We start from the raw sequence: 16287 nt of genomic DNA, 5'->3' as shown, positions 1-16287 counted from the left end.
CGGGGTTGGAGAACAGAGAGTACAAATAATTAATAATCCATAACATAGATAATTTACAATATACAATATACAAACACAACTGGCAAGACAAGTGCCCTGCCGCTTTTATCTCACACTTGCATTGCAACTTTACAAGGAGGGTTTTTTTGATGGACAGCATTCCTCTGCATGTAGTGTTGTTGTATGTGAAGAGAATTTGAGCGGAGAAGCTTCCGGTTTCTTCACTAGAAAGCTCTCCCACACACGGTAATCAGACCCAGAGACACATATGACAATTTTGCCCAGCGAGTCTCCAAGACCCGCTAGTAGTGACGTCGGTTGTCGTTGGGGGATATACTACTGCGCCCAAAAAATAAAGGGACTGCGTTTTTTTCTTAAATGGTTTTTTTATTAGGCCAAATAAGGGTTATTGCGAAAAACTTCCTCATAATGATGGCCGTATGGGAGGGCGCATTATTGTGGTGCAAAAACCAGCTGTTGTTTTTCTATAAATCCGGCCGCTTTGGCTTTGGATATCCCAACACTTTCCGAAAGATCTCGTATCGTCAACCGGCGATTGTTGACCACCAAATCCTTGATTTGGACGACGTGGGCGTCGTCAGTCGAGGTGGATGGTCTCCCCGGACGGTCCTCATATTCGAACTTCTCACGACAATTCTTGAAATCACTGTACCATTTGTACACATTTTTCTTCGACATAGATTCTTCCCCGAAGGCTTTTTGTAGCATCCGCAATGTTCTCGCAGCGTTTATTTCATTGCGCAAACAAAATTTGATACATGCGCGCTGCTCCACAAATTTCGACATCGTTAATATGGACAAAAACACTTGGCGCAGTGTTTTTGATTTTGTGACTTGAAACTTGGCAGAACTGTCAAAAACATACATATTGACAAACGAAAAATAAAAACAAGGGTTTTTTTTGGCGCGCGGAATTTCACATCCAATGTCACCTTACTTTTCAGACACAGTGGAACACGTTGGCCGCCCTGGTTGTTCTTGCTGTTGTGTTGTTGATGGGCAAGAACTTGTAATGCGCCTCGGGCGCGCTCTGTGAGCAGATTGGGCGGGTTTCCCGGTTTAATACGTTATGCTTTGTTTGTGTTTGTTTTTCTTCTTTTTTTTGGCACGTTCTGTTACAGCGCCCGTATGTTCGGCTTATCGTCTCCACATGCCAGACGCACCGGCCGTCACGCCCACCCCAATCCCGGATCCGTTCCGGCGCATCTGTTCGAACTCGTCCTGCGTGGTACGCTGGTAGGTGCGCTGCTTATCCTCAAAGTCCCGCAGACGCTGGTTGTATCGTTCGAGCTGCTCCCGCAGGATCGCGTCCTCCTGAGCGGCTCGCTTTTCGTCCAGCTCCAGACAACCGATACCGTCCAGACGCTCCATATCGAGCCAGCCCCGGAAGCGTACGCACACACCGTTCATTATGAAGTGGGACTTAATATGAACCTGTCGAGGACGAAGAAGAACATGAGAGATTAGAATGTGTGCGCAGTGCAAGTGATTAGGGCTTCATCAGCATAGTGTTGTTAAACGCTATGCCTACTGTAGCAACTCTTTCCGTAGTAACGGGTGCGTGGCGTGTCGTGACATCATGTCATTATTATTGACGTTTCATGATCCGGGGACCACCACCACGCGAGCGAGTCGCGACTAAGTACCGCCGATTTACGAGCCAAGTGAACAGCATTAGGGGACGCGCAATCGATGTGTTTACATGCCGTTTTAAATGGGCCCGAACAAACACGCCGCCGCCACCGGATCGGTTCGGGTTTATTTATCAGTGACAATGTTTTCTCCCGTCGCTTGCGCGTGTTGCGAAGGCGTGCAGGGGTCTCAAATGTCATAACTCGTAAGGTAAAACGAAACGGGGAAGCCTGAGCGATAATTTACAGCGCTTGTTTTTACGCTTGTTAAGCACCCGAAGGCACCGAGGCACAACGCCAAACGCAATACACCAATCCCGAGATGTCATACCTTCGTCGGTGGCCGTATGTCTCCGTTGCGTTGAAAGTGTGCGTCATATGATCGTCCCGAGCATCCCGAAAATCTTCCAAGAGTTCAATCGGAGCCTGGATTGAAATTGCACGTACACGTAATAGGCACGCTGAAATACGCACGAGCCATTCAGCTGAATTTCTGAGCACAGCTGCCTGCACCGAAAGGTAATTGGATACTTGTAGACCTTTTCCCGCCGAAGCACACTTAACTTTAAGTGACGAGGATTATACGAGTAGACGGAACTACGAGGCCTAAGCCTTCGGTAAAAAGACAATCGTTAGACCCCGAAAGTGTAGCTACATGTGTAAAGGCTACGCGGGACGAGGTTTCGGTCTCCGCCACTTTGTATCACGCTTCATCGATTCTTCCGGTCTCCAAAGTTGATGCACGTCTTAAAGACACTAACAATTAGTGGCACGCGAGACAAACACGCAGACACTTGAGCCATGGTCATTAAAACACTTCACCTCTTGATGTAGGAGGTCTAGTTTGCAAAGTGGAGAAATGTGAAGTGACATATATACAAAAGGCCGTCCCGAAAAAGACTCCGTCAGCTGCGTGACGTCAGAGCGTTCGGCCGTGTCTCGAAGATCAAACAGCCCAAGGCTATTGTTGTTGTTGTTGTTGTTGTTCTTTTTGTTGTTGTTGTGTGCTCAATTACAATCATCGTCGCCTCGATGTAAGCAGGTCTTTGGGTGTCCTAATCTCGCTCGTTCTCTCTCTCTCTCTCTCTCTCTCTCGCTCTCTCTCTCTCCCTCTCGCTCGCTCTCTCTCTCTCTCTCTCTCTCTCTCTCTCTCTCTCTCTCTCTCTCTCTTGCCAACACCATCTGGCAGATGGGCGGCACGCGGTTTCCAACAAATTTGCTGTATCGCAAGTGCGAAATGTAGAAAACATTCGCATTTTTGGACTCCAGATGGTGGCCACACGTGCACGTAGTGGTGTGGCTCAAATGGTATCAACCGTTTAACTGTCGGAGCTGTCTTAACCAGGAAAAAAGGTTTTAAGTCCCAATCCAAAGCAAGGTTTGACAGATCGGTTAAACTATCCGAACGCTTTTTGTGTGAGCTGTTTTCCGGGGTTCATATTTGTTTGAAGCACTCCTTCGCGTTACAAGCAGGTATTAACTTGCTGCTGCTTACTCCTACCGGCATCGACGAGCTTTCCGGGCGTGTTTGTTGTTGTTTTGCCAATTCTACTGTCATTCACCGTATTTGGAACGTTTGCGCGCATTACACCCTGTTTTGCCGTTTTGGTTGCTGTCAAGCACTTTAACATTTCCGGTTCCGGCTATACGGAGACCTAGGCATCGGGACAATAGTGCAACAGTCGAACAATGATGCACAGGAAGCCGTACACGACCCGAGGCGTCAGCGCGTGAAAATGCATCGACAGTCAATTAGACAGTTGGAACACCGTTTCCAAACCGGGAGTAACTGCATAGTGCTTGGAACACGAGCGTGGCCGAATCCGTCGGCACTGAACCATGTCACGGGTTAGCTGTATTTTACCAACTGCCACAAGTGCGAGTTATCGAGGCGATATCAGCCTCGAGGGCAAAGTATTCTTGAGTTACTGGTTTGTCGCGGGGGTTACAATGTGTTTCAATTGGATGGCGAGAACCTTTCAACAGTTCGCGTATGAAGATCGCTCCAACAGAAAATAAAAGTACGCTTTTGGATGTATGTTTAGCTCACACAGACAGCACGAGCGAGTACATCCATCCGTCCGAAGGGGAGTGTCCTGCCGTGCGGTGAGGCCATCCTCAAAAAAGCAACCATCAATCTTTACTAATCTGCCACCACCCACTCCATATCGAGCTCGGCTCATCACGCAGCTGCACCAGCAGCACGAAGGAGCCAGTGTGCGCAGGACCAGAAACGTGTATGTGTTTGATTTCGTGAATCTCATCGGCCATTATCCGGGTGCGTGTGGTCGTGTCGTCGCGTAACGCACAATGCTTCGGATATTACCTCTGTTACACTGGTTACACTCGGGGACTGGTGAATCGTTGCTGTGTCGCATATCCGGACATCTCGGTTATATTAGTGTACAGAACTTTTCCTATGCTATTGTGCCGACACTCAGTAGGTGCTCAGTAGTGAACCAAGTATTTCTTTCCCAGCGTACATAGAAAAAATGATCTCTTTAGTAGTATGATAGTGTAGTGACCGTATGATGCAATACGAAGCATGGAAAAATAGCACATAAATTCCAAATTAAAAAGACTACGAGAACAACAATAACAGAAAGAATCCTCGGGATGGATGAGTTTAGCGAATAGAGCTCAATTACACTTCAGTATTCGGTTCTGCTTGTTTATGTTGTCAAATTTGACCATTTTTTCCAAGCCCGGATCGGTCTTTACCTTCTTTTCCTCCCCGAAGGAAGTCCAGAGGTAGCACGAATTGCTTTCGCTCCGCTGCTTATTGATTATTTGCTTTCCAATTATTTCGATCCTCGATCCTCCGCCGATCCTCGACCTAATCGATCCTCGGTTCTCTCTCTCGCTTTTCTCTCTCTCTTTCTCTCTACTTTAACGTTTTGTAACAGGCAGACAATCAGCGTCGTTTTCTTTTTGAAAACTACCGTTCGAATGTACAACGTACACAGGTAAACCAACCAACAAATAGTGAGCAAAGAAGGTTGATGCAGTTTTTGCTGTTTGTTCCCTTTTTTTTGTTTTCGCTTCTTTTAAATTGGTTCTTCATTCGTTCGTTTTCCAGTTCAAGCGTTTGTAATCAGCACACCGTATCCCGGTTGTGTACTTGGATTGATTTCTAATTTACGGTTGCACTTTCCAACCGTTTGATGCTGGTCGGTAGGTGGTAAAAAGCGTTCTTTGTTTTGCGTTCATTCTCCTACACTAACTAGACAGTGGACATACCTTGCCGTGCTCCTTGTCGAAGTCACACTCCTTCTCGAGTCCGAGATGAGCGGGATGATGATGGTGGTGATGGTGCGGGTGGTGGTAGAGGCCATGGTTCGGGTTGAAGACGAGCTGTAGGTTAATGCCGGTAGCGGCGAACGACACTTCCGTGTGACCTTCGCAGCATCCAGCCCGGAAACGGCCCCGCCGTTCCTCGATCGGACGATCGCGAAAGCCCGTGTATCGAACCTATTGTACACAAGCGGAGGAGGACATTGTTTACATACATGCAGTTGCGATCGCTAGTGTGTCGATTAATGTTGTAATTTTTCCTTCATATGAACTCACCGTTCGACGGATTAAAAGTTGCAGTTAAAGTCACACAAATAAACTGGAATGAAAGTACATACATAGAGAAGGCACCTGCTAGGACTGCTTTCTCAGCCCGTCCAATCGTTTTAACTGCGCACCAACACGACAGCGTTCAGCATACAAGGGTGGGGATTTCCCATGAAAGAAGCCATTTGCTAAATTACGTCACACGCCAGAGAGATCCCAAAGAATGGAAGCCACCAGGCATGCGCTATTTGCAAGTCAACGCCAACCAACATCCTGTGCCTCCCCGGCGGCTACAAACTTGTAGTATTTATTAAAACCAAAGTTAATCTTACGATTGTCTTGTGTTTGGATGATGCTAGTGATATTAGCTTAACCTTGACATTTCAAAATACAATAGTGCAACACAACTTTAAAACATTCTAGCATCTAGTTCTATTCTTGCTGCTCTCATTGCATTCTTCCTTGTACATCAATAGGAGTACGATGTTGTTATAAAACGCTAATACTCGAGCAGGTAATGTTACATTAAACAAACAGCAAAGCCAGCAATAAAAAAAACAGGTTAGCTAAGCTGTGCTCAACAGATTTTTCTGGTTTCTCGTGGTGTTTGAACCGTCTGGCGGCAATGTGTGTTTGTTACAGATCGCTTTTTAATTACTGTTTACACGGCACACATATTGGACATAACTTAATGGTCGCACTACATTATGTCACTACATTAGAGCAGTGTCGGAGAGGCAAATGTAGTCTCTAAGACTCAAAGCCTCTATAAATAAACGAAGAAAAAAAATTAGAGAGAAAAATTAGAGCATGTCCCGAAAGCTTTGGCAGTAAGAAATAAAAGTGTTCGAAAAGTGTAAACAAAATTGCTCCTACACCAAGAGCCACAAAAGTATGGCGCCTAATGAACGATCAATGATGCTGCGGTACCTTACACAGAGGCGACACAAAACTAGAGGCGCCAACAAATCGTTTATAATGTGAACCATACAATGAAACGGGATCTTTTATAGCAAACAATGTAGAGCCTTGTAAACAAACCAACGGAACATCGTAGCGAGAAGAACGTTTGAATGTTTAGTTTAAGCTAAACTCTTCTATTTGAGCCTGTCAAACAATCGTCACATCATGTCATGGTGGAAGTCAAGCAGCAGATAACAACAACAGCAATATCACTGAATATATGTCAACTTGATGAAAACAATCATGAGGCAACAGCGTTTCTTCTCTGAGGCATCCTTTCATCCAGTTTGCAGAGAGGAAGTTTTGGAATTACAACATTAAACATTAAACACCTCTACTTACCTCGCTATCGCGGCTCAGCTTCTTGAACAGGTCATCACTTTCAAACTTGGACTTTTGATCCGGTACTACGCGAGGCATTTTAAAGATAAATCTCGGCTTCGGCTGCTCATAAAGGCCGATCGTATCGAATGGGATCATCCCAAGGGCGGCCGGATCGTTCATCATGATGAGGTAAACACAGCGCAGATGACAACGAAGTTGAATGGTCTTCTTTATCTTCTTTCACGAATTGATGAGAGGTTGACGATTCTTTGATTGGGCTGTTCCTTGGGAGACACTCGCACGAATAATCACATACACACAGAAACCCCGAAGCACACACACGATTCACACTTGCACGGATCAATCTTCCGGTCCGGATGGTGTTTAGTGTGGTTTGATTGAAGAAAAGATATTGTTGCTTGTGATTGGGAGACACATCCGTCTCCGGTCGGAGATGAGCGTTTCGAGCTTTGCTTACAGAAAGTACGCACACAAAAACGTCCGTTTATTTGCAAGATCGGTCGCCTCTCGTGTACAGAGCGTTCCGGCTGTTATCCTGAATAGCCCACCACCAAACAAACAGGTTAAACACCAAACAAAAGCACAACACGTCTGCAACTCGCACCCGAAATTCAAAAGAAATCAAACCCGAGTAACTGTCGCTTTGACTTGGAGGGTTTGTTGATACTGTTGGTGTTTATGTTTTTTTTTTATTCCGTTACAACGGCCTAGGGGTGTTTTTTAAGCACTCCGACCGAAATACACACATAAACACTAACACACTTCACACAAACGGCGGTAAGCTTTTTGGCTACGCAACAGTAGGTGTCGTTTTCGCGTCGGCCCACCACACAACGTCATGCGTGATGTTGCTTGGCAGTTTTGCGTTCACGTTCACACCGCGGCGAGATAAACTATTTCACTCACAAACACGACGGGACCACGGTAAGCGCTACGCAACACAACGAATTCGTGTACCGACTCCGCTGACTGGTTGGAATGGAATGACACCCGGTACGGAACGCTTGACAGTATGAAGGAATCGAAAATGGAGAATTCCGAAACGAAACTGCTCGAATCGGTTCGGTTTTGACAGTGGTGCTGGGCACGCATCCTTTTTCCACCCCTGCCTAATGCTGGGTAGGGTGCGAGCTAGGTTGGAACGGGGCGGAGCTATCGGAGATACAAGTAACACTATAGGGTGACAGACAGATCGCAAGCTGAGCCCTTATGCTGCGAACCCCGGATTTCATGCTCGAGTTTTGTAGCCACGCCTCCGCGGATTCTTTCTCGACATCTGCTAGAAAGTGACTGAAAGAAGTCTGAAGGATGTTGTAAGAGTAGTTTAAATTTAAAAGAAAGCTACTTTAACGAGTGTTTGTAGTAGTAAAGCATCAAATAAAAAGCATATATAAGTATATAAGTAAAATCCGATAAAGCTATGAAAGATTTCTTACTATTCTTTATACAAGAACAAAAAACAGAAAAAAGAACTGTCCGTCGGTTTCACTTGTGCAAACACAGCTCTGCTCCCCTTGTGACACAATTACCCGTTCCTTTTAATTGTCTTGCTCCCCTTTTACAAATTTCTTTTTTGCACGCGCACACACAAACTCGGTAGCGAACGGTGTACAGAGATGGACGAAAGAGATTATTGTCCAAGCTCGTTTTGATGTGAATTGTTGAGGATGCAGAGGGTATTTTTTCGTTTGTTGACCTATCGAAAAGCGAACCAAGGGGCGTCGAGATTTCCTGCCGTGCATGTACAAATGGCCCAAGATATCGGGAAAGTGGAACAGGACGAATCTCCCCCCCCCCCCTACACACACACACACACACACACACACACACACACACACACACGCGCGCGCCCGCGCGCTTGCGGCAGATTTCTGGGCAACATGGCGGTTTGGCAGCATTGTGGTGCCGTTGTTTGGCCTGTTTTTAGCCACCGAAAGCCGGCGTACCACCGGCGTGCCGGTTTTTCCAACCGGCACGCCGGTGGTACGTTGTTCCGGGTTGTACGGGTAACCGCCCTTCATCTTCTTTCAGTGTTGGTGGTAACCAGTTTTGGATTCATTATTTTCAGTCAACAACACATACGCAAGTGTGGGTGAGCGAGGATGCCTGTTTTTGGTCTTTATCAGTTGTACTTGGCACCGACCGCTTCGGATGGTTTGCAAAAGGATCCACACATAATAATCACCTTGAAAGCCTTAGGAGAGAAGAGCAAAATAACAGCCAACACTCGCTGACAAAAATGATAGGACGAGTTCCTTTTTTTCAGAGCATTTTTGCTTAGAGCATGTGTCAACCCGGATGCCACAAAGGATTCATTTGCAAGTTGGGAAAGGGCGGGGAGTGGCTGGAGTTCTCGAACTTAAATTTACACATTACCTTTACCCTACACGCAAATCCTCGCAAATCCCGCAAATCGGAAGCTTTTTCGTTGATGATGTCAAGCTTTAAAGGAGGGATATGAAGCTGGGACGGACCAAGCGTTAAGGGTTTGAAAAAGTGAATTTTTGCATGATTATTTATAACTACGTTACAGATACAACTTTCGTGCTCCCTTTTCAAAGGAGTTTGTCATAGATACTATGGACACAGTAAGCTGCGCTATTCGCTTCGTAGACTCTCGCCATTTTCTCTGTATATATCCCTTTCATGCTGCCCAAACGATGATCGAGTATAAGAAATGAACATTAAAAAAAAAAACAATTTTAAATAAACGTTTTGTGGACAGCTGGAAAATTGAAAAAAAAAATGGAAAATCAATTCAAACACAGCGAAGTATGCAAGTTGAGGTACATGTTTGACACATTCGGATTTGTTTTTTGTTGTTACTGCCTGTGCGTTGCCTCTGCAGGAAAACAAACATACAACCCGCTTACCAAAAGCGAGAAAAGATCCCAACAGCACATTCCCTCGTATACGTCTCCCATCTCACGCCTATGTGTGGTAGTCGCGGCATTGGTCCTTCTATTTGCAACCGAAACCAACCCAATGAATCGACCGACGATCCAACCACTTGTGTGCGGCCGATTGTGGTAGGCTATGACTTCCTAACGTGGTATAGTTGATTGCGGGGGGGGGGGGGGGGGTTCGACTAATGGGGATAGAGGTAGAATTGTATAAAGAGGAAGCAAAAGGGTCCTGCTTCTTTTTACTATGTGTTCGGGGTTCCACTTACACACCAAACCAAAAGAGAGCAGAAAACACCGAAATAGTGGTTTGGGGAATGGTTATCCTTTTTCTTCCGAGTGTATGATATATCGTACCAACTACTGCTTTCTTACTTGCTGTTACATGGGGGGGGGGGGTCCTTCCGTAGGACATTTGTGTGGTGATTGCGAGATCCTGGAAAAGGAACGGCGAAGCTGTCGGAATTCTTGATAGCGTATTGCGACGGACTTGTTGGGTGATATATATATATATATATATATATATATATATATATATATATATATATATATATATATATATATATATATATATATATATATATATATATTTTATTTTTTTTATATTTTCCTGGTTTCAAAGACTCTCCCGGTAATATTTGAGTTACTCACCGGGAAAGGTCTCACACAGTAACCAACACACAACGGCAATACACTGGCCACGGATCGACCAACCGACCAACCCACAAAACAGCCAACATCCCCATCTGAGTGGATGTGGGTGGATGTTTATGGGGGAGATGACAGAGACGAACGAAACGACTCTGAAAGGGTTCAAGGGGCGCACAAAAAAGCAACCCCCAAACCGCTCAAACTAGCCAGCAGACTCAACCCGAAGTGTGTGGCATGTAACCCTGCGCCGGGAAATACGTCCTAGAGTTATGTGTGCATTCTATGTTCGGTACATCCTTGATATGTCTGTTTGTACAACAAAGGAGAATTGATGTGTGAAGAAGAGAGATAGAGTGTTACAGAAACTAGTTAAAGGGAGAGCCATCTGCTGTTTAAATCCTTGCATGAAAACACAGCTACAGGACACTTACAAAGCGTACGTTTTCTCCGAGATGCACATCTCCATCTACTATTCAAAGAGACAGAGAGAGATAGAGACAGAGAGAGAGAGAGAGAGAAAGAGAGCAAGAGAACAAGATAGTACGGGCAGTCCCGAAACTGGAGCTACTGCCAGCGCTCCATGCGGGAAATCATCTCCGACTGCCGACTGAAATGATCCCATTTCCGTTTTCGTGTTGAGCATGTGCAGCTTCGCTTTCAGCATACGACAAAGCGAGATTTCAGCAAGTGGCTGTAGAACCAAAGGGAGAAAGGAAGAGGGAGATGCGAAACGCGTTTGGGGGCGGCCAGCCCTTTCGTGCAGTTCGGGTCGCTCGGGACGGAAAGAGGCGTATAAAACCCACAAATCCGCACGCTTGTCACCAAACGATGGCGGCCATTTTGCGTGTGCCATTTGTGGGCATACTTTCTGCCCGCCCGTTTCTGTTGGCCTGCTGCCAAATGGGCGAAGGCTTTCCCGCCCTTTGTGTGTATGTGAATGTGTGGGTAAGTGTACGAGACCTCCAACCCCACATTTTCTCATCTTCCATTGGAATCAAGTCCTCATTTTTTGCCCCGACCCCTCAACACCAACCATCGAGTGGTGAGCCAGCGAGAAGTGGTTTTTGTGTGCAAAATGAACACCTACCCCACGTTTCAACCCCCTTCACCACCCAACAATGCTTTCCACCCACTCGTTTTCTTCTGTTTCAAGTATATCATCAGCATACACCCACACACGCACGCAAACGCGCGCGCATTGCGTAATCTTTAAGCGAGGATTGTGATGATGGGTTTCGTTGGGATATACTGTTTACACCAAGGATCGCACGGATTGGAAAAGCGTAAAACAAATTGTGATGGAAGTTGGGTTTCCGTGGCCCTTTTTTCACAGCTGGGGATTCGTTGACATTTGGACACCGTGTTTTTTACGCTAGAATACCTCCTTCTATCAATAAAAACTTGTATTCGTTTTTTCTTCTTCTTGGCCTAACGACCTTTAAGGTCATGCCGGCCATCGAAATGGCTCACTAGACTTGCCGATACCACGTAGTTAATCAGCCAGTCCTCACTACGGGGGGACGGTCCGGATGGGATCTGAACCCCGGTCCTGCCGTTTAAAGACCGGCGCCGCTGCCGCCTACACCACCGTCCCTTGTACATATTTGTGTATAATTTTATTTATATAGACTTTGTGATCTTGGTTTTGATTTTAATTTTAATATGTCACCAGGCACCTAAGATGACCTGATGATGTATCTCGAATCTCATTAATTGACTGGGACTGTGTGGACTGGGAAAGGACAGGAATTTGACAGATTTAACATCTTGTCGTTACACCTATTAAAAGCTTATGAAAATATTTTTGTTAAACGAATACATCATGCCCCACATTGTGGTGGAAGCTACAGGATAGGTATCTTGTATGCAGGATCCGGTATGCAGTATCCGAATTGCATAAGGCGGTGTGCTCTTGCTCGCCGTACGAAATGAAGTGTGTGACGAAATAAGGCGAACGTCTAACCTCAAGCCTACTTCTAATTAACATCTCAATCAACAACTCTCGAAACTACTCTCACTTTCGTTGGATTGGTCGGTAGTCTGAATCCTTACCAATGACGTCCAACTATCGTAGGATGCCCCACTCCGCCCTTCTCCACACACACACACACACACACACACACACACACACACACACACACACACACACACACACACACACACACACACACACACACACACACACACACACACACACACACACACACACACACACAAACTATTTAAAATTGCTAAATACTGCTAGAAATACCCTGCTAACAAATACACTATTGTCAACAAACAAATCAACCACCAAGAAAGACAAAGTCACCAGTAACAAAAAAAAAGTGTTACGACACCAGTTTTCTGGTGTTGTTACACCAGTTACAAAAACACCAGCAAACAAAAAACAGTGGCTCCAAACACATAATTGGCTAAAATTAAATAGGTTTATTTTGCGGTTGCCCATTGCCAATAATATACAACAAGATATATCATAAGCCAGTGTCATATAGTAGTATGCAACGGATTCTAAGTTAACGCCGATTTTCCCACCCACCACTCGTGGTTGGTTGCTGGCTGTGGTAGTAATTCGTGCCCCGATACATTGTTGTGTTGCGCATCCATATCCATATCCAGCCGACAAGATTCCGACGAAGATTGTCTTGTCGCACTGATAGTGTATAAGTAGTTCTTCAGGCTTAGTCGGAGGGTGGATAGGATATACATATATAATCTGTCTGTGCGCAATGTAGCTTTGCTCGGGATGGGACGTTTTTAGGAGACTGATTTTTTACTGATGCCTGAATGTGCATCACTTCTTTTCAAAATATTTTGAAAAACGGCCGATATTACGCTTTTGCTAACCAGGAGGAATAATTGAAGAGATGACGCTGAAATATTGCTAAAGTATAATCTAAAACCAAAAACTTGCAGCATCCAACCATTCCATCATGCCGACGGGTCTAGCAATTTGTGTCTACAGCACTCGTTGGTCTTCACGGGGACCGGAACTGAAATTGAATACCCCTACCAGAGCTGCCGACCATTGCCAAGCATCGGGTAGACGTTTGAAGCAGCTTGAGCACGCCGGGATCGCTTCTTCTGAGAGCATGATTAAAACGACCGAACGCGGGTGCGGACATTGGCCACATTTTCTAAACTGCCTGGACACGTGTAGGTTTTTTGCTCTTGCGTGCCGTGGCTGTGTTCCCTTTTCGGACACCGGATGTTAGATCAGGCCACTCTTAAGACGATCGAATAACACTGATATACACGTGTGCCACAAGTGACCCGTTGCGTCCAATTGCCTGGACGACCGTTAAAGTGGAACCATATGAGCCTCGAATGTCTTGCTTCAGACATGTGTCAAGAGCTCACTAATATAGCAAAGCAATATCGCAACAAGCAACCGAGAGACGCTTCTGTAACCATAAACGGCTCGAAAAGGCTTAGTTCTCTCTTGCTCTCCGTTGAGAGGGAGGGAGGGGGGGGGGGAGGTGGACTAATTTCAAACTGTAAGAACACTCCGGCAAAGTACTGTTGTCACTCGCGTGTCACGAGGTCACCTTGCGCACATCGGTATGAAGTTGCTGAAAACATAGAAACGCTACTGTGTTTCCCGAACAATGGTTCCTCTCTGGGCACTGCTGGTGGGCCAATCCCGATCCTCCCGAAAACAATGCTGGTGCAAGTTGGTACAACAGTCGCACCATAGTTGCTGTTACCTCGTATCCCATCAACCGAATCCTTTCAGAGCACCACCCAGCACCGAATGGAAAGAGGTTCCTAACAGGGACGAGCGTCACGCCGTACGACTTTAACGACTCCGAAACGACGCGATTTTAATTCAACGAATTAACGACTGCACGCTGGTTCTGTCGCGCAACTTTAAAATGCCGTTGCTACCCTGCCGCGTTCGTTTATTTTATTGATTTTTTTCTCCATCTGTACCAATCCGGTCCTTACAGTAGGATGCCGATATTCTCTCACGACTGATTCTTGCATTGTTACAGTTTCTTTGCGTGGATGTTGCGTTTTTCCATGTTGGATTTCCCCACTTCTCATTCACTCCCCGCTGTCTGTTGTCATATCAAAGCATAAGGATCGCTTTTCTGTTCTGTTGTCGTATTCCTTTTCGTCTTGTTTTTAGTAATCACATTGTGTCTCTCAGGTGATGATTGTGTGCAACATAAGCGATGATTTGGAGCAAAACAGAAGGGCACACGCGGCGTATGGGAACGGCTATCAGATGTTTATACATGTCAACTCCGGAACGAAGTTTGAAGTTGTCAATCAAAGTCACGCTGTGATGCGAAAAGCGTTCAGCTTGTGCTAATAACATTGGATGGAAAGATTCGGGCCAGGTTTCTAGCGCATCGTACCGTATGACGCACAGACATGAAGTTAATTGTTAGCACGGGAGACAACATGAAAGTCGTCAAGTTTGGGAGTCGTCAAGTAATTCGAGCAAACACAACTTTTGAATTATGATTTAAAATTACATACTTCAGATTGATCCAATTTATCGACGTGGATGCTGCCACACACAAGCACTCACAAACACCTCAACCTTTGACAGAATCGACGGAACAGCACATCGTGTGTAATCCGAGTATAGTTATCTACCCGTCGGCATTTTCCCTCTTAGGCAGCTTCTGAGCGTGTTGTCCTCACAAAGCATAAAAATCCCGACCAGCGAGAGCATCACCGAGATGTGACACCAGCCACACGAAACACGCCGACGGTAGGATGATGCTTGTTTAACAAGCAATGAATGAACACTACCTCCCCTCCCCCCAGCTTTGTGCACTCGTTTGGGGAATGGAGGGTCGAGTCCTGCAATTTTGGGCTCTTGTTACGGATGCAATACGACGCGATACCTGAACATTTCTTTATTGGGTATCTTCTAAAGCCGTGAGGGACTCTGGCTCTGTTATGAAAATATTTGTCCGTAATTGGAGCCATTACCATCGGGATAGATATTTTTTTGCCATAGCTTAACGTTGGGAAGGGAATTCGTACCGGTTGAACGAATCGGTTTAGGAAGTTGAATGGAGGCCTGGAAAAGACCACCTTCAGTTTGATTTCTGAGGAACATTTTTGGCATACCTCTGGGGGGTGGTTAATATACACAAAACAGATCGCAAAAAGCCTCCAATTAGAAAGATGTGGTGGCTAAGTATAGGAGTAGGGAGAAGAACTGTCTTGTTGGCAATAATAATCGACCAATAACAAGGTAACGATTACACATGTTTCTTAGCACACCTTGCTGATATGCAGTCTCAGTCTATTTAGGACACAGTCAACACAGCTTACAACATGTCGGCAGGATGATCATTTTGTTTCATCATCCAGCCTATGCACTGTTTCTCCAGTAGCAACTCAACCAAAGTGACCCGTGTTTTCCTCTCCAAAATCGAACCATTTTCATAGCTGATTAGCATATTACATTCGGCGAAGGTTTTGCGGCAAACAGCCGCATGAAGCTTAAGGTAGACCTAAGGTCCAATCGGTTACAGCGCTCCTCGGATGACACGTAATCCGATTTATGGAGGAGAGGTTTCTTAGCCTCGCCAAATCAATGGCAGCCAAGCTAGCAACCAATTTTCGGCACGGTTTTCGATCAACCCAAACGTTCAATTTCTGTTGCATTTCCGCACCGGCTGCGAAATGGATCTCTCAGGTAGGTTCACGTGTAATGTGTGTTCCTAATGGACTCTATCTTAGAATTATTCGGTTGCGCAAGTGTACCATGCCGTTTTCCTTCTTTAGTGTAACCCCAGGCTGTTGTCCGAACGATAGGCTACATGCAAGATACCTGGACTGGGAAAGGTGTATCGACGAGTAATCGGATTCGGATCATTAGGCAACCTGGGCCGAGAAGAGATCTCTATCAGGAGCACCGGAAAATGGGATAGGATACGTATCATTCTCTTCACTTCATGCCCTGCCGAGGCTTTTCGCTTACCTCTGGTTGTGTAACTTCTTTGCAGCCATCTTGTATCTTTGTTTCGTCACACATACGTTTGACACATGTTTGGTGCCACACATACGGGAGCAATATTGTCACTTTAAATCGGAAGCATGCTTTTTCTTCGTCAAACCAGATATCAAATCCTAAAAAATATTTCAAGTTCCTTATGTGGGTATGTGTGTCCTTGAAAACGTTACCGATCACCAAGGTAATAGTAATAAAAAAATCCTTTGATGTGAGTAGATAGCTCGTGGGA

The 16287-nt window shown here is 45.5% G+C and overlaps 3 protein-coding genes across 3 annotated transcripts in view; all 3 read right to left on the bottom strand.

The window, feature by feature from the left end:
• Positions 1–16287, bottom strand: part of LOC126561470 (thioredoxin-dependent peroxide reductase, mitochondrial-like) — a 160483-nt gene that overhangs the window by 58297 nt on the left and 85899 nt on the right. The window lies entirely within an intron of this gene.
• LOC126561694 (3'-5' RNA helicase YTHDC2-like) overlaps positions 1–16287 on the bottom strand; it is a 101355-nt gene that overhangs the window by 37021 nt on the left and 48047 nt on the right. The window lies entirely within an intron of this gene.
• On the bottom strand, positions 1111–6694 carry LOC126560147 (protein big brother). The gene is made up of 3 exons (XM_050216294.1): positions 6519–6694; positions 4893–5123; positions 1111–1455 (listed from the first exon to the last, which is right to left on the bottom strand). Exons 1-3 carry the CDS (start codon positions 6681–6683, stop codon positions 1159–1161), a joined length of 693 nt encoding a protein of 230 aa, XP_050072251.1. The 5' UTR covers positions 6684–6694; the 3' UTR covers positions 1111–1158.

The sequence above is a fragment of the Anopheles maculipalpis genome, chromosome X (assembly GCF_943734695.1).
Source record: "Anopheles maculipalpis chromosome X, idAnoMacuDA_375_x, whole genome shotgun sequence".
NCBI classification, from domain to species: Eukaryota; Metazoa; Arthropoda; class Insecta; order Diptera; family Culicidae; genus Anopheles; species Anopheles maculipalpis.
The sequence above is the reverse complement of the archived record's forward strand: the minus strand, read 5'-3'. Positions and strand labels throughout refer to the sequence as shown.